General features: G+C 42.7%; 1 protein-coding gene across 2 annotated transcripts in view; it reads right to left on the bottom strand.

The window, feature by feature from the left end:
* LOC145392967 (guided entry of tail-anchored proteins factor 1-like) overlaps nucleotides 1-19,763 on the bottom strand; it is a 41,790-nt gene extending 22,027 nt beyond the window's left edge. The window contains exons 1-3 of one of the 2 annotated variants that reach the window (XM_080267261.1): nucleotides 19,610-19,763; nucleotides 7,894-8,059; nucleotides 477-664 (exon numbers count right to left, since the gene is read on the bottom strand). In XM_080267261.1, the coding sequence (XP_080123387.1) occupies nucleotides 477-664; nucleotides 7,894-8,059; nucleotides 19,610-19,681 (426 nt within the window). In that variant the 5' untranslated portion in view covers nucleotides 19,682-19,763. Of the gene's footprint in view, nucleotides 1-476; nucleotides 665-7,893; nucleotides 8,060-19,395; nucleotides 19,535-19,609 lie in introns of those variants that run through there. The other variant, XM_080267262.1, reaches the window with a different exon arrangement.
* Nucleotides 19,764-23,143: the final 3,380 nt, after the last annotated feature.

Genomic DNA, 23,143 nt, shown 5'->3' with positions numbered 1-23,143 from the left:
ACTGGTACAGTTACGAACGTGTGGGCGATAGGTCCTCACTACACGGCATCCAAGAAAAAGAATGAGAGGGAGACAGTTGGCTTGGAGCATCAGGTGCAGCGCTCCCACAACATATTGTGATTGGCCGGTGTGCACTGTAGGGTCTGCCTGTGCACCAACTTGGTCCCGTGTCTGAGCTGGATGATACAAAACCACCGAAAAATGCATAGCAACACCAACTGCTTCACATTTCTGAGCTGGATATTGCCTAATTTTGTTGGATACTGTTTTAACAGAGCCAAGCCAAAAGTGCTTGATAATGTGACAGGATGGAAACTGTTATGACAGATAACTGAGTCTACTGTAAATGTATCCATAGTAACCATTATGAAAATTTAATATAAATCCATCAATCTCTAACTCTCTGCTACCCAATAAAGCACGCCAAATCATCTCTAATGGGTAACCAATTCCGGTATAATAACAATCCAACATACCTGTCCCAATTGGCAAGAGGGAAATGCGAGAAGAGAGCCCAGTGGCCAGACCAGATCAGGTGGAAGAGACAGGACTGGGTGAGAGCGATACTCCCACACCAGCCACACACACAGCATCCCCACCACAACTCGGATCAGTCCTCCTACTGCCAGACGCACTCGCTGCTCACCAATCAAACGCTCTGAAACTGAAACAAACAACATCTGCAATTACTGCTCCATCATCATCATCATCATTATTCCCACCTAAAGACAGAGTAAGATAGGAATCCCAAAACATGGGATGAAAACCTAAAAATGGGAGAGCTACAGCTGACCTTCAATTTCTACAGGACCAATCTGCACTAAATATGGTTTGCATGGAAAGATAGACCCTAACCAAGCCCAGTAAATGTGGAAGAAAGAAAGAAAGCAAGAAAAAAAAAACAGTTTGCTAGGAAAAATGAAGGAGCTCAAGAACAACATTAATTTTTGCTCCCTGGACCTTATATACAACTTCTGGTCTAATGCTTCATGAACAAAAATTCACATTCACATACTTCTACAGCCTGCATGTTGCACCACCTACCAGCTTGAATGATACCAGTCATCATATGATTTAATTTTTTTTTTTTTTTTTACATGACAGAAAACATGGGTCGATCTGAAGCCCCACTTAACTGGGTCCAGTGATGCCACTAGTAATTACCCACATACAGTATATAAATCAAGAAAGGGACTCAACCACAAGTACGAGAATCCAAGTCCAAACTAAGATTCTCACAATATTACTAATTTAATAGTCCAGTCTCCAAATCCTGAACCCATAAATTATTAATACAATAGACCCTCACTATAAGTAACTAACTTGGGGGAAGCCAGGTTCATTAAAACCGAAAGTTTGTTAACTCCGAAGGTGGATATTGAAGAACAAGTTGGAATATGAATGAGTACAATCAGTATCATATTCTAGAAATAAAAATGAAAACTATACACATTTTACACTAACTTAGCCCTTTACCTTGCTTTTTTGCAGCTTGTTTCACATCCTTATCATAACACTACTTCACAGCTAGCGCAGTACTGTACTGTATTAGTACTGTATAATGTTATTACAACTCAGCAGTCACAATGGGAGATGGCAATTTCAGACCAGACTGGAGTAAAATGGGTAGGAAACACATGAACTGTGACTCATTTAAAGATCACTGTTCATTATACCTGAAGAATGTTCAGTGGGTTTCATTGCATTCATTAAATCCGATATCCACTATATCGAGGTGTGTTATGGCGAGGGTCTACTGTACTGTAAAGCGGCTTTTTTTAACTGTAAAGCCACTTTTCTTTTGGGGGTTTCTGACCAGTTCAGACTGGTTCAGACCAGCCCAGCAGTAGCTCTCGAGAGATAATTACTATCTATTTATTTACAGCTACTGCAATTTGACTTAGGACCTCCCACAAGGAATTAAAAAACACTGAAATCATAGTACAGTATATCACAATGTTTGTTCATGAAATGCCATTCATTAATATGAAATCATGTTTCCCTTGTTTTTCAGGACCAGTTGGATGCATTTTGGCATGGAATCACTTTGATCTCTAAAGTAACCTAAGGACAATTCTTTGCACTAAACATTTGTCAGTTCAGTCTTCAGGTTGTCCAGATTGGGTGTCTTCTTCTCTGCCATGACTTTCTTCATCTTTGCCCAGCAGTTTTCTATCAGGTTTAGATCCGGACTGGTGCCAGGCCAGTCGAGGACCTCAATCCAATTATCCTGAAGCCATTCTGTCACCTTTCTTGTCTTGTGACATGGAGCTGAATCGTGCATGAAAAAGTCGCACCCATGAATAGCAAAAAAGTTTAACAATGGTCTTTCAGAACCTGAATGTACCAGCCACCATTCATCATAAAGATCTTAGGAAGAAAGTAGAGGCCTCCTCTTCCCATTTCACCTGAGAAACACCCCCATACCATTACTGATTGTGGGTGCTTAACCCCTACACCGCGGGCTTGTTTACCAATGACTTGCGTGTGCCGCGGGATTATTTGGGCTCCGACAGACTCTCAAAAAATATTTGCCAAAAATCAGTTATTAGTCCTAGAATAATAAAATTAAATATGCTTATGGCACATACCTTCAGCTTTCTCCTGGAATGATTGTTGAGCCTTCGTCAGTTACCGTAGGACTTGTGGAGACCTCTGAAGTAGGGTAACGAAGTCTCCACTTTACACTTCCCGACAACCCGTAATATGATTACCACAGCCAGATACAAACACTATAAACACTATTCTACAATTTTCAAGTAGTTTGGGATCCATACTAAAAAAAAAAAAACACTGTGAAAGCAATGGAAATTACGAGCACGTCTGATCGTCGCACTGGCACTAGTTCGCTCTTAGTAGTCTGTCATTTATTATTCATAAAACCCCTCACACTTTATATTTCTATTACTATATAACACTTATATATATCTACAGTCTTTATTCATAAGTTTCCTTCAGTAGTATTAGTTTATTGTCACTGTAGGGATTCAATTTCTTTCAGTAAAATACGTAGCATTCACTTTCTCGTCCTGTATACTGGCATTGAGAGTGAATGTCACTTTCATCTTCACTCTCATAACTCATAGCATTCAGACATGCTAGAGTGAAACTTTCACTTTCATTACTCCTAGGGTATATACTCGTATTCTTATAATACTACTCATTTACATTTCTATTTACGTTCTCTATTTTATTTACATTATTTACATTTCTATTTTATTTACACTGTGTTGTGCACTGTCACTTGAAATAACTTATAAAACTATTTTCCATTGTTCACGTATATTTACATTCATTACTTTCACTTGCTGTTTACACATTATTTACAATTCCACTTGCACTGTTTTACTCAATAGAAAGATCATAGTCACTCTTTTATCAATTGTCAGCCCTTTACCTCTTTCCACACGAGGTTTAGTAGGGGGTAAAGGTCACAGGGCCATTTGCATGGGGGTGAAAAAAGGCCTTGAAGTCAGCAAGAAACATAGGTACTCTCGCTTCGGAAGTTGAGAGTAACCTGATAACGGAGGGCCAGCTGGAGGCCTGCTAAGGGGTTATTCAGAGTTACCAATATTACTTCTTGAAACAGCTAAGTCTAGCACTGATATGATTGGCAGGAAATCTAGACAATACATTATAAATTTGGTAGTTCCAGGTGAATGTAAATATCACTTAGGCTTCTCCCTTCCCTCCTTACATGTATATTTATTTCGAAAATAGATTAGAGGCCTACTTGGGAGATATATATTCAGAGCTACCAATGTTAGATCTTGAAACATCTTTGTTTAGCACTGATATGATTGGCAGGAAATCTAGACAATACATTATAACTTAGGTAGTTCCAGGTGAATGTAAATATCACTTAGGCTTCTCCCTTCCCTCCTTACATGTATATTTATTACGAAAATAGATTATAGGGCATATTTCAAGGGGAAAAAAACAGCGAAAATTAGCGAACGAGTGCACGTGAGGTGTTGTCAGGTGATAATTAGCCAATTCCAGGTGTTTGGCACTCTCACTTACCTTATTTCTTTCTTGTATATATTATTTGGTATAAGAATAGGACATAGGGCTTATTTCAATGGATGAAATCAGTGAAAAATTCCAGGGAAGATTTACTTAGCATAGCACAGCCGGGCAGGCGAGAGGATAGGGTAATGGAGGGGGGGTAGGGAGGGGAGTCAAGAATGGGGAGAAATGGCTAAATTGTCAACAATGGATGGGAGTACAGATGAGATTAGGAGTGCTGACTAGTGTTGGACATTGGCAGTACTGATAGATGATACAAGCCCCCACTTGGAAGCCCGGGTGAATTCAAAATAACACAGAATCACAAAAGCGACGCCCCGCGGTATGATCCCTTGCTCCCAAGCGTCACGAAAGTGACGCCCCGCGGTTAAGGGGTTAACAGTCAGCACCGTGTAAGCTGGGTCATATCAACTACGGGAGGCAGGGCGAACGAACCTTGGCAGAACGCACCTGGAACACTTGAAATGTGCTTTCATCTGAAAACATAACTTTTCTCCACTCATCCGATGTCCAGTGTGCATACTTCTTGGCAAACTGAATGCGCTGCTTCTTCATGCAGTCCATGAGAAGTGGTTTCTTGGTTGCAGTGCGGCTTGGCAAACCCAGCTCCTTCTGCAAGCAGTGTTGGATAGTTCGAATTGAGACGTAACAGCTGGGGATGCATTCTCTTCAATTCTGCTGCTGTCAGTCGAGGATTCTTGATTACTTCCCTCTTCAGAAGCATATCTGTACCTCTGGAAGTCGTCCTTTTCTTTCCACCATCATGCTTGTGCTCTGGTACAACATCAGGTGGCAGGCCGTGCACTGCAGCAATAATCTTCATGACGGTCGACTTTGTGCGTCCAGTACGTTCACCAATCGTGTTGATAGGGACATTATCCTGCTTCCATGCAATGATACAGACCCTCTCATCCCTTGAGCAGTACTCTCCAGGTATGACAACTCGACTCTAGGAAAATAACAGGGCAAACAGTAATGCATACGAAAAAAGAGGGAGGTGCAAGGTCGGAGCAACAGGAACCTTTACTCCCACTCTCACTTCTCGGCAAGCACTGACGTGGTGAGTTTTTCACCACCTCCCACCAACATCAGAGGAGTCGCCAGTTACTTCTTGCCCAAAAAATTCACTTGGTAGAGGTGGAAACACGAACCAATGACAGACAACTCTCCCATAGCAATTCTGTGCGTAGGTCCTAAGTCAATTTGCAGTAGGTGTATCTAGTGCCAGATGCCTCAAACCCATAAGGGGTGGCCATAAACAAATCGTCTCCATGTGGCCCAGTCCCCCGCCATTTCACTGGACTCCCCCCAGCTCAAACTCCCCTCTCTCATATACCTCTCCATTCCATCCCTCTATCGTGGTCAAAAATAGTCCTACTCCACAAGCACATCAGCTCTGGACTGGTTCTGCACACAATGATGCAGGGTAGCCATAGGCAACAAGAACAGCCACAAGCACCCAATGCTGGGGGTAAACAGCCAAATACCACAAAGATGGTGAATGTAATTAAAAAATGTATAAAAATATATATCATTCATTCATCATTCAATCCTACACTGCCCCATGAAGAGCGTAAGAGCCCGGGCTAGGCAAGTTGGTCCTGACATATAAGATAAGAGCGACCAGCCTCACTCATCCCTGAGTGGCATTACATGAGCAATAAACCCCACCGGCTCAATCCAATTGGAGCGCCGTAATTACCCACTGAACCACCAGGCACCAAAATTTGGTTAAATAGTTACCACCCAGCGGAGTAAATGGTTTCCTGGTGTACTTTTAAATTGACTGCCAGCACTAACATAAGAGGGTGATATAATGTAAATGATACCTGAAATTAATAGTCAACGTCCTTTGACTAAACTGAAAATGTCACTCACTTGTCTTAATTCGTGAGATAATAGTAACGTCTGAGAGAATCACAAAGTTGTGAATGTCTATGGATTATCATAAGGTAGAAGTGACACTTAAAAGTGTTTCCCAGTACAGTAATATTCCTTAAGGACGAGTATGGTAGCCTATGCCTATAGTAATTACAATTACATTTTCACTAACAAGGTAAGCTACACACTTATTTTACTTTATGGTATATCAACAATCCCATTACCATGGTGATGATGGTGACAACCTGTCAGAGTTATCACTTATTTACACTGAAGCAGCTACTGGATAAGCTAATAACACTGGCACTTAAGAGGTAAATTGATTTATTACCATCCTTTTCTTTCTGTTTACAAAATTCAGGTAATTTTATAGCTCTGCTCACACGATCCTCCAACTAACGGAGGCAGAATTCAGGATGGTACCAGTCTTATGTCCACTCTCACAAGCATCTAGGAGGTCCTGAAAGCTTAAACTAATCTAAAATGACATAAAAAAACCTGCATATACAGTCAGGTCTTGGTATGGTCAGTTTGGTACATGATACATCAACAGAATGATGAACTAAAAGTTTCACCCAGTTTTGTGATAATGGCAAAATACATCGATGAAATATTTGTGGTGGCTGCATACGACAATCCTGTGCATACAAGGTGCCTCTTGCACAAGCCAACAATCAAACGTTTGAGCCAAGATGACTGCCACTGATTACATTCACTGTGACTGTCTCCCTTTCATTCCAGTTTGTGTATGCAAGGCCACTGAAACACCATTCACATCACCAACAACAGTGCACATGCACAACGAATAGTGCAATGTGTGATATTAAATGAAGTGATAGCTTTTTTGTGTAAAATACTGGAATTTGTGACTTGGGGATCATGTCAGGCTTGGATGTAACCCCTAGTGGAAAGCATTGTGCTACTAAAGGCACTGAGGGTAAGCCTAAAAAGGCAAGTTATATATTTTAAGTTACATGATCCTTAGCTCCCTCCCTATCCCCACTGAACCCATGTTATACTGACCCCGGTACAACACAATAAATCATTATGCGACGAATTTTCACTTGATGTAACCCCATCACATACTGGGGCGTGACATTGTGGCTTAAGTTTCAAGTGCCTAGATAGGGGTTTCTGGGTTTGTTTCACTAAGTAATGTGATGACCATTAGGTACTCACTGGATGCAATGCTGTCTACTTCTTCCTTCATCTTTATCATTCTTTTCTGTGTCTGGCCTCTCTTCCTCTTTGTCCCATCCTTCCTATTACTTTTTATTACTCTTCTTTTCACATCAGATGGCTCTACACTGACTGACAAGCCTAATGGCTTCCAGTATCCCAGGAAACCATTTACAAAGCTGGGTGGCGACCATTTAAACAAACAACAGGGTGATGTGGAGCCTACTATGGTGTCTCTGTTATATGGATGGAGACACAAATGTGGCATCCATCCTGGAACCAAACCTCCATAGTCTTCCCCATGTCTCACTGTGGCAGGGAATGGGTATATTAGTTCACTGCATGAGACAGCCCTGCATGGGTGGTTGCCTGCCAGCAGTTGATGGGTCTGCTTGACCAGGCAGACTGGGGTTACTCAACAACAACACCTAAGTCAATGTAAAAGGTTAAAATAAAAATCTGCAAAAATTATTAACAACAGAATCCAATATGGGTACCAGGCAATGCAGCTGAAATCCAGTTTCTTTTTCCCAGCAGTATCAACATCCACTGGTTAGAAAACACACGATCTCCATTTAACACAAGTGTTCTATAACAACATTCTCAGGAAATTCACCAACTTCCAAATACAGTTATAGTGCTTCTTAGAGACAAGATCAATAGGGTCTTTCTGGACAACCACAATCTCTCTCAATACTGTGATAATGCTGGTATGTTAAAAATTTGTTAAACTGAGGTTATACAGTAAGCACGTTATAAAATTAATGTACCTACTTGTGGCCAAGTCTTCAGCACAAATAATACCTTTATCTCTATACTGCTGATTGATGGTGTTAATCTTGCGCTGGATTCGGGCATAGGTAGCAAACTGATCCACCATGCTGATACCCTGCAGCTGCTGCTTTAGTTTGTTTGCTTCCTGTCGCATCTGGCGCTCAGAAGGACTCTCTCGTCCAAATAACCTTAAGATCTGTAAATAAAACTCCATAAACAGTCATGAACATACAGCTACGACATGAAGTTCTGTCAGTTCTCATACTTCCTGTAAACTGTGAAACTCACGATCTTGTAAGTTCTGTACACCAAGCACAGTTGCATAATTATAATTACAGATGACACGCTGGGTTGAATGAATGACTGAGGGAGTGTATGTAGCTTTATGTAGAGCACAGAAGAGAGCACTCATTATGTTAATAGTGAACAATCATCAGTATGATTTCAGAATGAATCAAGATCCAGAAATAAGTTTCATATAGGCTTTAGCTACACCATAATATGGAATGTATTTGCAAACACAGAGGTAATACGATGCCTGTACAGAAATCATCTATGCACATGGAGTGAAGATATCATAAAGGAACTGGTATCCATTAAACTTTATATCATGAGTCTCAAATATATCCTACTGTATTTATCCATTGCTTGATGCCATATCTTATTTGGGGTGGCCTCCATCCAAGCACTTGACCTTACAAAACATTCACATAAATAAGTCAGACAAAACCTGTGTGTGTGTGTGTGTGTGTAATTCACCGGGTCGGTCAGGATCACTTGATGGTCGTGATTGTCAGCTTTTACCCTCCCGGAAGGGAGCTGAGAGCTCATATAGTCCGATCTAAGGGCAAGGGTGTGACCTTCACACACGCACACACCCGTCCCCTTGCTCAAGGGGGACAGTAACCACCCACTTCGTCAGTGAAACTTTTCGCAACCTGAGCGAGGCGCGAACTCCCGTCCAGCAGTTGACAAGCGGGAACGTTACCACTGCACCAGTGTGTGTGTGTGTGTGTGTGTGTGTCACTAGCTCCAGAACCATTTGCAGCATCCCTTTCATGATTTACATGCCTACTGGACATGTCCTGTGGATGATGCCCGACATATTTTATTTTTGAACAAATCCAAGAAGGTTGCCACATGACCAATTTTTAAAATTGTGGTATATCTCTGTAACTAATGGAGGTAGAGTTTTTGAGTGTATTACTTACAGACAGGAAGGCAGGGTCAAAGATTCCATACATGTTATTACATTTCATATGTGACCTTTTTTTCAAAGTCAGAGGGCGAGGTCAAAGGTCTAAAAAGGAGTGGAAGTGGAACCTGCTTTAATCAAGCCTTGTTATAAGAAGAGAAATTGTTCCTACCATCTACAACTCCTTAATATGGCCACTTTGGGAGTAGCCTATGCAGTGCAGTTCTTGTCACCTACACTTAGGAAAGACATGGACTGACTTGAGAGAGTCCAAGCTAGAGCTACAAAACTTATTCCATCCATCAAGAGGCTGAGTTATCAGGATCACCTGAGGGCTCTGGGTCTGTTTTCATTAAAATCTTATAAACTACAAGGTCAGCTCAATGAAGTAATTAACATAATGAATGGGTATGACAATCTTGACCATAGAAAGTCATTCAGTCTCAAACTCAACATGCAACCATGGTTGGAAGCTGGAAATGAAAAGATTTACCACCAGGACATGTGAAACTTTTTCATGCACAAAACTTACTCCACCTGGAACAGACTCCCCACGATATTGTTAACAGCATGACAGTGTAGTTTAAAAGAAACCTTGATAGAATCTTAATCACACTAGAATGAGCGTGGAGCGAGTATGCATTCCCAAACATAGGCTATATGAAGTACACCCTTGTTACTAACCACAAGGCTTTTAAGATACTGTATAACATCACAACTTTTTTCTCTCATGCATAGCAACATCCAAAGGCATGAATCAACAGTGAAACACGAGTATCCAGCAACATAAATAATGCACTGTGTTGCCACAATGATGAATGTAGGTTAAGGTATCTCAATATCTGATATTGGGTCAATTGACATTATACAGGTGACTAGGGTTTTCTAATGCAAGTTGCTAAGTAGTGCTGTATATCAAATTTATTTTCATCTATCACGGATGACAAAAGCAAATAAATATACTGTATAAATGAATAAAAAATAAAATAGAAAGACAGTTGTTGTTATTGTGTAACCCATGTCTGTGGGACCAAACAGACCTATCAACTGTAGGCAAGGAACTGCCTCTGCAGGGCTGTCCCATGCAATGAAGTGGTGTTCCCCTGCAGCGGATGGCATCTTGCCAAGCTAAAGCATGGGGACTACTGTAGTGTGGATTTTGGCTCCTGGATGGACGTTGCATTTGTATCTCCCCACCCAATCAACAGTTGATTGGGGGCACCGTAGTAGAAAGGATATGACAGAGTGGGTGGACAAGGAATGTGCATAATATTAAGAATATATGGAGTCAATAGGAAGCTGTTGAATGCTGCGAAGAGTAGGTATGAGGGTGCTAAAGCTGCAGTGTGTGTGGAGGTGAATTGAGTTAATTTTTCTATCTGAATGTTGGACTGAAGCAGAGATGTGTCATGTCTCCATGGCTGTTCAATCTGTATATATATGGATGGGGTTATAAAAGAGATACAAGATAGGGAAGTTGATGTTGGAGTGGTCCTAATGATAGAGAGCAGCATTTGGAAACTTCCTGTTAGTGCTGTAAATCAGCAGGCAAAAGCTGATTAATATCATACGGTACTGTTTTGGTATCTGAGGCGAAAAATTATTCGATATTCGGAATCGGCTGAGTAATGATGAAAAATATAGAAATGTTTCTTTTGTCTACTGGCCTTAGACTCTAGCACTTATTTTTCTTCACAATTTTTGAACTAAGGATGTAATTATTTTTTTTCAAAGATAGACACATCCCACATTCTGTTGACTGCATAAATGGTAATACGCTTGAACTAAAACATATGGAGTATCTAGAACATAGTATTATATCACTGTGCTTAGAATGAAACACGACACAAATACCTAGACAGCAATCTTCTGTCAAGGAGCTGTGGCAGACTGGTAGGAACTTGTGAGTCAGGTGGGGCACACCTGTATAGCATTGCAATGAAGAAGCATAGGCAAGATCTGTATGTAACGTTTCCCCATCAACTACAGGACTGTTTTGTTGTAGAACTGAGCTTAAACAAAGTTGCCAAATGCTGTTCATCTCATCTCAAGGGTTACTGTCCCCTAACTAGCCCCATGTACTGCCTTCTTACTTATTAGCCATATGCAGTAAATCACTTTCTTTAGACTACAGATTGAAGGGTAACTATATTACGACTAAATAATGAATATAAAAACTAATGGATGCAAGCAATTCACACTTATTTGGACAGTGTGTGTACACTACTTACGTACATAAACCCACACAGCCACCACACTTACACACCACCAGTGCCATACATAGAATACCTTACTCTCAACTCACTGCTTTTGGCCTTCAGTTTTTTTCTAGTTTCCCACCCACCCATTAATTATAATGAACCTTCAATGGTTTTCATTAACACTTAATTAAGCTGCAAACAATGTCAGGGCAACAACATTCACATAGAATCAGGCAAAACAATGATTGAAATCTTCAATAAAAGCCACTTTAATGTTTCTTCCATCCACTTCCAATATCCCAATTTCAACAGTAAATATTGGTAATGGGAAAATGCAAATACAGTATTGGAAACATATTGGTTCTGCGAACTGTCTCAGTTACAACACTACTCCCTGTACTGGTGTTTGCAGATGATACTGTACTGTTAAGTGAAGATGAAGGGGAACTGCAAGGCTCAGTGAATGAGTCTGGGTAATTATGTAAGAAATGGAATCTAAAGGTAAATGTAGGAAAGAATAAAGTTATGGTCTTCAAGAGCAATGAAGTCATTGAATGTACAGTGAGGCTGGATGATGAGGAAATGGAAAATGTGAGTGCATTAAAGTGTGTGGGTAGTGTGATAAGTAGGGAGGGAAGTTTGGAGGATGAAGTGCTTGAAAGGGTACAAGGAAGAAAGGTTGCTGGTTCTTTGAAAGTAGTGATAAGAAATAGGAAAGTGTGCATGGAAGTAACAGTGTCGCTACATGAGAGTATTGCGACACCAACTCTAATGCATGGAAGCAAAACTTGGACCTTGTTGGAGGGACACAAGTAAGTAGTGAGAGCAGAGAAAATGAGTTATTGAAACGAGCATGTGGAGTTATGGTACATGCAGAGACAGACTGACAACAGAGGATGTGAAGGAGAGTTGTGGTGTGGATGTGAAAGAAAGTGTTAGGAGAAATACAATGAGCTGGTTTGGCTATGTGAAGAGGATGGAGAGAGAGAGAGACTAACAAGGAAAGTGTATGTGAATGAAGAGGAGGAGGGGAGAGGGAAAGTGAGGCCAGGGATGAGATGGAGGGATGAAATGGAGAGGTATATGAGAGAGGGGTATGTTAGCTGGGGAGAGGGCAGTGAAACGGCAGGGGACAGGGTGACATGGAGGTAATTTGTTTGTGGCCACCCCTTACAGGATTAAGGCATCTGGCAATAGACAGATAGACAGATACACTACAGTAGGCTCATCACCCCATTATTTTTTTTCATTTTATTATTATTTTTTTTTTCATGTGTCCAGCTCTGGGCAAAGGCTTCAGGCCAATCCAAAGGCCCAGTAGTCCTTCACAGCTCCACATGTCACCACTTTGGTGCTAACACCCACTGTCCATTATGAATACATGCGAGGGCTGTCTCTACAGGACTGGTGTAGTTGTGTTAGCAGGGCTAGTAGTAGTAGTAGTTGTTCCCTAGGCAGTCTGGCCGAACAACACAGAGTCCCTAAGGAAGGCCATGGCCGAGACCGGGCTTTCCCACAGAGCTCTCAAGGTGTATGTTGTGTTGTTGGCATAGGTGATAGTGTGCAATGCAGTCTTCCATACCGTGCTTAATAGTATGGGGTGCTGTGTTACATCCTGGACAGGCAACTGCGACAGAGTCATCCAGCCTCTTCTGGTAATTTAAGAGGGATGGATGATGCCCACATCTCAGCCTGGCCAGGTGGACCCTGTCTTCACAAGGGAGATAGGATTCAGAGGGGTGGATATCAGGAGGCCATGCATGCAGCTGTGTGTTGTCTTTAAGTGACTGAATGGAGCGGCGAGTGATGTGAGTATGGATATGCTTCTGGAGGTTGGTCTGAGGTGGGCAAGGGGGGAAGAGATGATAGTATTTGTGTATGATATCGTGTGCTGGGTGTTGTTTTGATATTCTTTAGTGTCTGTGGATGTGCTGCCTTGTAGTGTGGTGGATGTTGTGGGTTTGTGGAGGCTGCAGCAAGAATTTGGGTGCCTCTCATGTCTAGGTGATCCTTGACTTTGAGGACTTTGGTTTCTTGATGTAGGTGGTCTGTGGTAGCTGTGCAGCCTATGATTATTTTTTGGGCCTTGTTCTGAATGGTCTGTAGAGTGTTGTAGTGTGTTTTAGTGAGTTAGGAGCCCAAGCAGGGCTTGCATAATTCATCACTGAACGTATATATTGTTTGTATACTCAGGTGGTGGTTTCTTTGTTGTGTCCAAATGTTGTATGGGCATGTGACCTCAAGGCATTGAGTCTTGGTGTTATTTTATTTATAATGTTTGTGATGTGTTGTTTAAAAGACACTGATGTACTGTATGTTACACCAAGGATTTTGTGTGTGTGTGTGTGTGTGTGTGTGTGTGTGTGTGTGTGTGTGTGTGTGTGTGTGTGTGTGTGTGTGTGTGTGTGTGTTTGATAGGGGAGTGTTGTTCATGGTGAGGTGTGGGATGTGACTGTGTTCTGCTGTCCAGTTTGTGAGAAGGGTCACTGTAGATTTGGCTGAGGCTATTTTGAGCCTGTTTTTGGTGAACCATCCGTTTAGTGTGTTGAGGTAAGGTTGGAGGAAGTGTGCAGCTGTCTTTGTTTTTTGGTGTGTACATGTAAGTGTTATATCATCTGCACAGGAAGCTATGTGTATCTGTGGTGTGTGGGGTGTGCGTATGTCGTGCATGTATAGGTTAAAGAGTGTAGGGGACAAAACAGATCCTTGGGGGACGCCATTTGTGACGTTTCTGATGTTCGAAGACTGACCGGCAAATGTTACACGTGCACATCTGCCTGCTAAGTAGTTTGCCAACCATCTTTTTGTGTTATTGTGCATGTCTGCGTTGAGTATTTTGTTTATGAGGTTGTGGCGGGGGATGGCATCAAAAGCTCTGCTGATGTCTAGGGTGACTAGAAGTGTTCTTTGTGGTGGCCTAGCTGAATTCATGCCATCAAAAACTCTCTGTGTAAGGTCTGTAAGAAGGGTGTTTGTGGAGTGTAGTGGCCTAAAGCCATGTTGTGACTGGGCTAGGAGATGTGAGGTGTGACTAGTTGTAGTACCAGTCATTCAGTGACTTTAGAGGGGGTGCAAAGGTATTTTTACATGTTGGCAGGTCTTCTGGTAGATTAGTAAAGTCTGCTTTTTTTTTTGTGAAATTCATATCTTTAAACTGTTCCCTGCCCCAGCCAGGATTCGATCCTGGGTCCATTAAGACTGCAGGCAGCGTCTCTACCGATTCAGCCACTGCCCCCCCAGTGTTGTAAATGGTTTTATGGGCACACCCACCTACCATCTATGAACACAGTAATGTGGTACAGTATTTCCATACTTCCTATTGGAATTAACTGTTAACAGGACTGTTTATTATTTTTTTTACAGAGTAGCATATATAGTGGGCTTTTAAAATGTTTGTAAATGGAAAGCTATATTGCTGTACTTCAAACTGTGCACAGTCTATGCTGTAGATATGACTTAGATTTTATGGAATAGCTATGAAGTGTTTTAATATAATTGTTGAGCGTTCTTTTACTAACGTTTGTCATACCTTCATCACTGCATGGTTATATGACAATTACCAAACATGCCTTGATTCCTGAATGTTCTTAACCCATGATGCTGTTCTGGCATAAATTACACCCAAAGCATGTTTTAGTTTGTACGCTGTGAGGTAGGTTATAATCACTGTGGGGTCTTGGGGGGGGGGGAGGCAAAACCCTCAGTTAGATTTCAATCCAGTAAGGTTTCCACAGCTTTTTATAGTTTTAAAATGTATACACTTGAGTCTGTTTGGTGTACTGATATTATGTCTAGTTGGCAGGACTGATGGTAAACAAGTTCACGGGCATTCAGGGGGCTCTCTTTAACATCACAAAATGGGTATATTTTGTTTATTAATTTATTTTTTACTCAAATGTTAAATACCTGTGATCTATCATGTACTATAATTATTTTCCTTGTGAACATGAGTTTGTAAAAAGAAATAAAAAAAAAAAAATAAAACAAGCTTGAACCACTGCATATTTTACCTCATATTTTACCATCATCCACTCATTTTCTGTAGTGCTGCCTACTTCTTCCTTCATCTCTTATCACTCTTCTTCTGTGTCTGCCCTCTCTCTTTCTATTTCTCCCATCTGTTCAGTCACTTTTTACTGCTCTTCTTTCTTTTTCATGTGCCTTTACATTGAGTTACAAGCCAAATGGTTTTCTGCAAGCCACAAAACAATTTTCAATGCTGGGTGGCAACCATAAAATCAACCTATACCGTACATGTTCCCTACATGTCAGCAAGCGGGTTGGCTAAAGGTTAGTGGCCCTCCCTGAAAAACAACTACAGTAACTCAAAGACAAACGACCCCCCCCTTACAGGATTATGGTGTCTGGATATAGATAAAGATAAACAGAGATTTTCACTTGGCACGAATACAGAAGATGAATAACAACACCTGAGAACCTATATGGTCCTCTAGGTTTTATATTCAGGGTCATTCCACCATGAGGACCATTACATTTGGAGACAAGTTATTGAACTACCTTACTCTCAGTTGTATCAGCAAAAGGATACAATATAAACAAATGGCTTTTGCATGCTATATTACCAACACTTCACACCACATCATACCGCAGTCAGATTGTGTATGTTTTAATGCTGATGTTACATACAGTAGATTTTCAAAAGTTGCTTGAGGAACGATACAGTGATGCTACCCCCTCTGGTACTCTGCATAAATAATATCAGTAAGTCTGTGAATTTACTGGTTCAATCAAGGAGTGCTTCATATCAATAATATGTCAACAGACAAGGATCATAACCATACCCAGCAAATTTGATTATTCCTAATTACTGTTGTGTTGTTAAGGAAAATGCAACCTTCACACACATTACCGGAAAAGTGAGAAACATTAGCTACTTATGCGATTTTTATTGAAATACAGGTCTCCCTCGTTTTACGTTGTATCGTTTTAAGATATTTCGCATTTACGATCCTTCTTCTTTAGTACCAAGTGTTCATTTTACGATTGAGCTCCCTCGCATTTACGATTGGGCATGTGGAAATCCCGCGAGGCCAGGAGGAGGTTGGCAAAGCAAACAATTTCCAGCTTCTTCAAACCCACTGCTAGTCCATCTGCCTCTGCTACAACTGAGTCATCCAGCCCTTCCACTCAAACCTCCACCACCTCTCATTCTCCTGAGTCATCCACCCCTGCCATCCAAACCTCCACCACCCCTGCTTCCTCCCTCTCCACCTCTTGTGTTGACGAGTGATGGGCTTTGGCCCAGGATGTCTCCTAGCCTAGGAGGAGACATTGAGGTATTACGTCCTCCAGCCTCGGGGGGGACCGACTAAGGGTGGGCGGAGCTACAGTACAGTAGGAGGGTACATAACAGTACAGTACAGCTGTATTTCATGTTGTTTTTGCTATTTCATGTCTTTATGTTTGCAAATGTACATACATATGTGATTCAGAAGAACTACAATACATAAAACATCATAATTATTATTGCATACCGGTATTAGATCACTTGTATGGGTCTTCGGTTCCTTATACACGAGTCCAGGAACGCATCCTTATTTTTCCTATTAAACCTTAATTTCACTTTACGATATTTCGGTTTACGACTGCCTTTCTAGGAACGCGTACCAATCGTAAAACGAGGGAGACCTGTATGGTTATAGCCCATAACCAACCCTTATTACGGTTACAGAACTGTAATTGGATGTACCACAAACAAAAAAATGCCTACTGATGTACAATTTACATGATAAATTTTACATAATAAACTACCGGTAATCAGAAAGTGGTTGGTGGGGGCACTCACCATCTGCTCACTCAATGCACGGTGGTGCTGCTCTCGGGTGCCTCCCCTGTCCTCTCTCCCTTCCTTCTTTCTATCCTTCCTCTTCTGTGTTTCTTTCCTTCATTCTTTTCCTCTTCCTTCTGTCTATGGGAGACTCTACACTGAGTGACAAGCCAAATGGTTTCCTCATGGGGCAACACTGGATTAGATGATGAATGAATAAATAAAATAACCAGAAGACAATTCTTGTTTAAGTGACATCAACATATTCAAGTGACATCAACAGAGACTAGTTAAACGAGCAGGGAAAATTCACCCCTTTGAATGTACCGTATGTACCATTCACAACCATATCCTCTGCTATCTCATCTCCATCTGGGTTGTCAGGGAAATAAAACTGAGTATGATCCACCCTGTTGGTGTCCCTCTTTCTAAGGTAATTAACTTTAATCATGCCCTCTTCAGGCACTAACTCAATGCCTGCACATCATAATGTTTCATAGACAACTTCTTGGTTGTGTAATGAACCAGTACAGCTATGAACCCTAATAGGGGGACAGGGTAGTCTGACACCGAAGGGCAGGTTAATCGCACATGTCCATCTCCCAACTCCCCTTCCTTACCCCCACAAAACAACCGATTTGTTAGGCAGATGGATTGGAGATCTGAAACTTAGTTCTCTCTCACATCTTGCTGCATGTAATATAACTTATTTTACTATTAGGTGTATTATTACCTGTATATGTCCACCTTCAGTTCAGTGAGAAATAATTATATTGAGGTTTTAGCAGATTTCAACAGAATGATCCCACATCATAGAATTTTATTCTGAATATTTGTTTGTCTTCTAAACGATGTACTAAAATCTACATAACAGTGACAAGTTACATGACTAGTAGCCCTAAAAGTTCCACTCTTGCCTTGTCATGTGGGAAGCCACATATCCACCCATCCACCTGCTCACTCAACCTATCCAACACTAACCCTTCCCAGCCACCTGTCCGACCCACCAAGCACACCAATCTCGGCCATGCACCCTGCCCACCCACAAATGCCACCCACCAAGCTCGTCTATCAATGCCACCCAACACATCTACCCGACTTGAACCCACCTGCCCACCTAACCCAGCACCCTGGCCATACAATCCTCTCAGCCACCCAGGTGACCACCATGTCACCACATACCCTGACGACCCACAAATTCCGACGATCCAACTTGCCCACCAACCACGATCACCCACTCTCCCCAACCATGATTGCCACCCATCCTTCTCACCCAACAATGCCATTCATCACATCAACCCATCCATTTCTCCCTGAATTCAGTGTAACTGCAGTGATTTCTTGTTTAAAGCTGTGCATGAGATACATTACATCTTTTTCCGGTGGCATGCCTCACACTATGTATATAACATGTGTGACAGAGCATATGGCTTACCAAAGTCTTTTACAAAATACCGGTATCACAGGGCTACATTAGTAAGGTACCGTACCGGAACTAGGGTGCCTATTTATAATATAAAGTTATGTTAGTATTCTCCAATTCGTAAGCTATGTATGGGAAAGATGTTTTAAAAAGTCACACACGTTACAGTACTCCTGAAGTACTTCCATTTCAAGGTTGTGCCACAGTCTGACCGCAAATTATATGTAAACAATTGTAGTGGCAACTACAACTTAAAAAGATGCTATTTCAATAAAAGCCAATGACAGCATTCCAAACAAATACATACTCAGGTAAATGATCATATGAAAATCAATAATATCAGTATGAATTTTTCTTCAGTGACAAGGTATATACAACATTTTTTAATACCTCTCTCAGTAGACAGTTTGGAAACTTTCTCTCTCCAGGTTCATAAAATTCAATGTTTAAGCTTTAAAATACATAATTTATATATTTTTGATAAATTCTGAGATTGACAATACAGGTTGACATTTGCATGGAATGACCCTTCATCTCCATGCGTGAACTCAATGAATTATACTGTAACACCATAACACAGTTCCCTGTAGACAAGATTCACTAGAGAAGCCTAACATATCTGAGTGAAACTGCAGGAGGGCTCCCGTGCATAAAGTTTATATTTGTATTTTTTCTCCATAAATTATTCCGGGTATTGTAATTATCAGTGACAGCTGTAAAAAGTTGCAGAAATGCATAACTCTGATGATGTCAACTACAAAATCACCAGTTCTATACACAAACCATGTCAAGCAGCCACCTGCCACATCAAACTAACCTACCCTAATTCAACCAAACCTAGAATGAATGACTTAGTGATGAATGAGTTTTGGATCCGAATTGACTCACTGCCCTCTGCAGGACGCCACCACCAATGTCAACAAACCTAAGTTCATGCTCTTGGGCAACATCATTTCCACAGATTCTGGGTGTCGTAAATGAATTTACAATCAGAACTGATAATCCGTCGTGTTCATAGTTTGTTAATGGGAGCTCTCCTCCTATCTGTCCCATGTTAGTTGGCGTTAACTATCTCCAATGGCTTATTTGTTAATGTCAGTAGCGAACATGCAGTATGAACAAACATCAAGAGGCCTCACAAACTGCAGTAATGCTGGGAGGATCACCCCGGCGCACCCGAGGGTCGTAGTCACAGCAAACAGGTACGACATTATATGCACTGCAGACAGCTCGATCTATTTGTCTTTTGGGGAGAACTCTTGGCTTAATGGCCACTGGTCAACACCAACCCAACGTATGGCAGTTCAGTGTGAAAACCTTAATGTTTACTTGTTACATTGGAAAATTCGGTTCGGCATTTTTTTAAATATTAGCTATCATTAATCTTCAAAATACCTTCATTTTTCTCTTTGATGCATAATAATACGTTCAAATTATTTCTAGGACAACTTTTCGTCTTTAAAAAATGGCGAAATGGCAACATCGATGTCGTACATCAACGCAAGGTCCACTGCCTGGTTCCTACCATCATCATATTCTAAAAACCTCTTATTCCCGTATCATTGCTGTTGTTATTGTTGCCGCATGTTCAAATGAACGCTAACCCAACAGAACCGATGTAATGACGTCACGTTACCATGGCAACGATCTGCAGGTTCCTCACAAACATCCGACAATGTGCCTTTATACTTCTGTCCCTGCTAGAAGTTGTAACAGGATGATGATTGGAAAAATCTTTTGGAAAGGGCTGGCTATACCCTCAATTCTCTACGCAACAGAAGTAGTAAGCTTTACTAAAGAAGAAATATATATGTTATGTTAGGTGTTTTTAGGCGTCCTAACAACACCCAAGGTATAGCTGGGTTCCCTTAGACACAGTGTGAGAGGAACAGGGCATAAAACACTGGGCAACAACCTTACACGTATATTACCAAATTCCTTAATACAAGGCAGCTAGACAATCACACAAGACTCTATACAAAGGCAAAGCTCGGACTGGCTGATATATTACAGGTATCGCGCAGGATACCGGCAGTCTCGAGAATAGGCTAGGCGGACAGTCACTGCAGTTAAGTGGAGATGAGATTACACTTTGTTCTAGGGCTGCATATACATTACAGTAATTATACACAACATCCCATGTTACAACTGAGTGGAGTAGGGTGGTGGAACACTTTATGTCGCGTCTCACATTCAGAAGAGCTGAGGTAGTTAAACACTGTCACTGTATACACTAATTGTCACATTCACTTTCACTCTACGAGCATGGGAGTCACAGTCACTGTAGGGATGTGGGGCAAGGGAGCGGGCCCCAGTGTCGGCTGAATACCCTCAGGTGTCCTCTCGTCTAGGGTCCACGGGACTACTCGTAAGAGCGTCGTCCTCCGGAATGGGCTACGGTCGGGCGTGGTGAAGGGCCCCATATTGGAAGGGCTGGGTACAGGGGTTTGGCCCTCGGGACTGAGGCCAAAAATCTTCTGTAGGCGCTCCTGCAGGCGCCCGGTGCGGGAAGGGCGTCGCTTCTCCTCAGGACTGGAGAGGTCGTGTCCCGGGGTACTAGGGGCACTGTTGAGAGCCTGCCTGCTGTAGACTCGCTCCCGCTGCTTCACCGTCAGTGTAGGGCTGTGGCGTTGCCGGCGACAGGAGTCCAACAGGTGCTGGTCTCCCTCTGGTACCGGCTGGATGGAGTGCAGCCCCAGGGTCAACACGGGCCCTTTCCACCAGTCCTCTACTGGTAGGTTCTCTTTCTGGAGGCTGCCTCGGTCTGGGGAGTTGGAGGTGGGACTTTCTCTGCCACCGGTGGGGCAGCTCGAGCAGGAGTCTCCCTCAGGTTGTGAAGTCACAGGGGGCGAGGAGCTTTTAGGACAACCCTCCCTGGCGCAGATAACGGCCATCACCGCGGTCCCTTGGGCAACGGAAGGAGGGCAGCTACCGGCCGTCACTGCAGTCCCTTGGGCAACGGGAGGAGGGCAGCTACCGGCTGTCCCTTTCCCGTTGTTGCAGCAATCGGCCGTCACTGGGGCCTGACTTCCTGACAGGACTGCAGACAAAGTGCGGCTGCCAGCCGTCATCTGCTACGAGCGTGGCTACTGGCCATCGCTGAAGTCCTGTATGAGGGGCGACGTGTAGGCAAGGGGGAGCTACTGGCCGTCCCCTGTCTACTGGTGTAGTGCCGGCTGTCTCCAGTGTCGTGCCCCTCGAGGAAACTGCAGAAGGAGAGGGGGCATACCTTTCTCTTCCCACGTGCAGCAACCGGCCACCAAGGGTTCTGGAGGGGGAGGGTAGAACTATGAGTGGCTACAGGCCATCTCTCTATGTGCATCGCTACTGGCCGTCACTTGTATGTGCAGCTACCGGTCGTCACTTTGCACTGCTACAGGCCGTTGCTGGTGCACGGCTACAGGCCATTGCAGGTGCACGGCTACAGGCCATTGCTGGTGCATGGCTACAGGACAATGCTTTTGTTGTGCGGCTACCGGCCATCATTGGGGTGCTGCCTGGAGCTAATTTATTAGCTCCATCCCAATCCTGGCGAGGGCTGGCTCAGTTGGAGGGTAATGCACCCAGACTGAGATGTTCACACTGGGTGCACTGCCTGAAATAGGGGCGCGCGGCCATATGGGACGTATCCCCATATCGCATGGACGTTGCATATACCTTATATACCCCTCCGTTGTTGCCTCCTGGGGGTGTTGTGATGCCCTCCATTGCCACAGCTGCTATTTCACCACCATCGTGGTGGGTGTTATGCAGCGTAGTCTAAGCCCCGACTTCTCGAGTCCAAGTACAGTGCAGACTTAGGTTCTTTGTTCTTGACCGGGTTAGTCATAGACAAGGAAGGGAAGTCCAAACACGACTGGTCAAAGGCACACGTATATATTAACAATAACCAATTACACACTACAATCCGTGGTCAGACCTAAGTAATACAGGATAGTAATATGGCATAGAAGACTATATCCTCCACTAAATATCTCCACCAAGTTCAGAGAATTTGACCAACACACAGTAATATATGTCTACTTCTACAGGACAATTTCCACAAAGTGATACACATATATCTCATACAATATACCAAGTGTGCTCTGCTTTCATGTGTATAGCCTTCACAATCCAGTCTATTTCAACATACAGTGCGTGACATGGACAGAATTATATTCTCATTCTCAGACACGTTCGCGTGAAGTGGACGGCACCCTATGCTAGTTATACACATCCCCGTGACATGGACGATATCTTAGCTACCCTTATGTTACGTGCGTGTGACAAAGAACGGAAGAATATATCATTCATTTTCTACTCGTATGACAGGGATGAAGGGGAGCTACTGCTGCATAATACCTCTACGTAGGTCAATCACAGGGAGTATACCTTAGGTATATGCACTCGGCATACACAGAATTAGACTGGTCCAAAGGGGGGGGGGGAAGGAGAACATACGACCACTACGGGGACAAAGGGGGGGCACGACACTGATACTGAGTGAGAGTCTGTCGTGTATTGCACTGGGGGAGGGGGGAGTTCACACTGGGGGACAGCCTGGGGCCTCTTGCCTCACACTCTGCAAGTGAGTTTCCCTGTGGCAGCAAGGTCACTTATTCCATACGGGGGAAGAGAAGGGGAAGGTAACACTGGGGACGCTGGGTGGGCTGGTTCACTGGGGATCGTGTCTT

Source organism: Coenobita brevimanus, chromosome 23 (assembly GCF_032717465.1).
Source record: "Coenobita brevimanus isolate Jiangsu-jjx chromosome 23, ASM3271746v2, whole genome shotgun sequence".
In the NCBI taxonomy this organism is placed as follows: Eukaryota; Metazoa; Arthropoda; class Malacostraca; order Decapoda; family Coenobitidae; genus Coenobita; species Coenobita brevimanus.
This window is presented reverse-complemented; position numbering and strand designations above follow the sequence as displayed.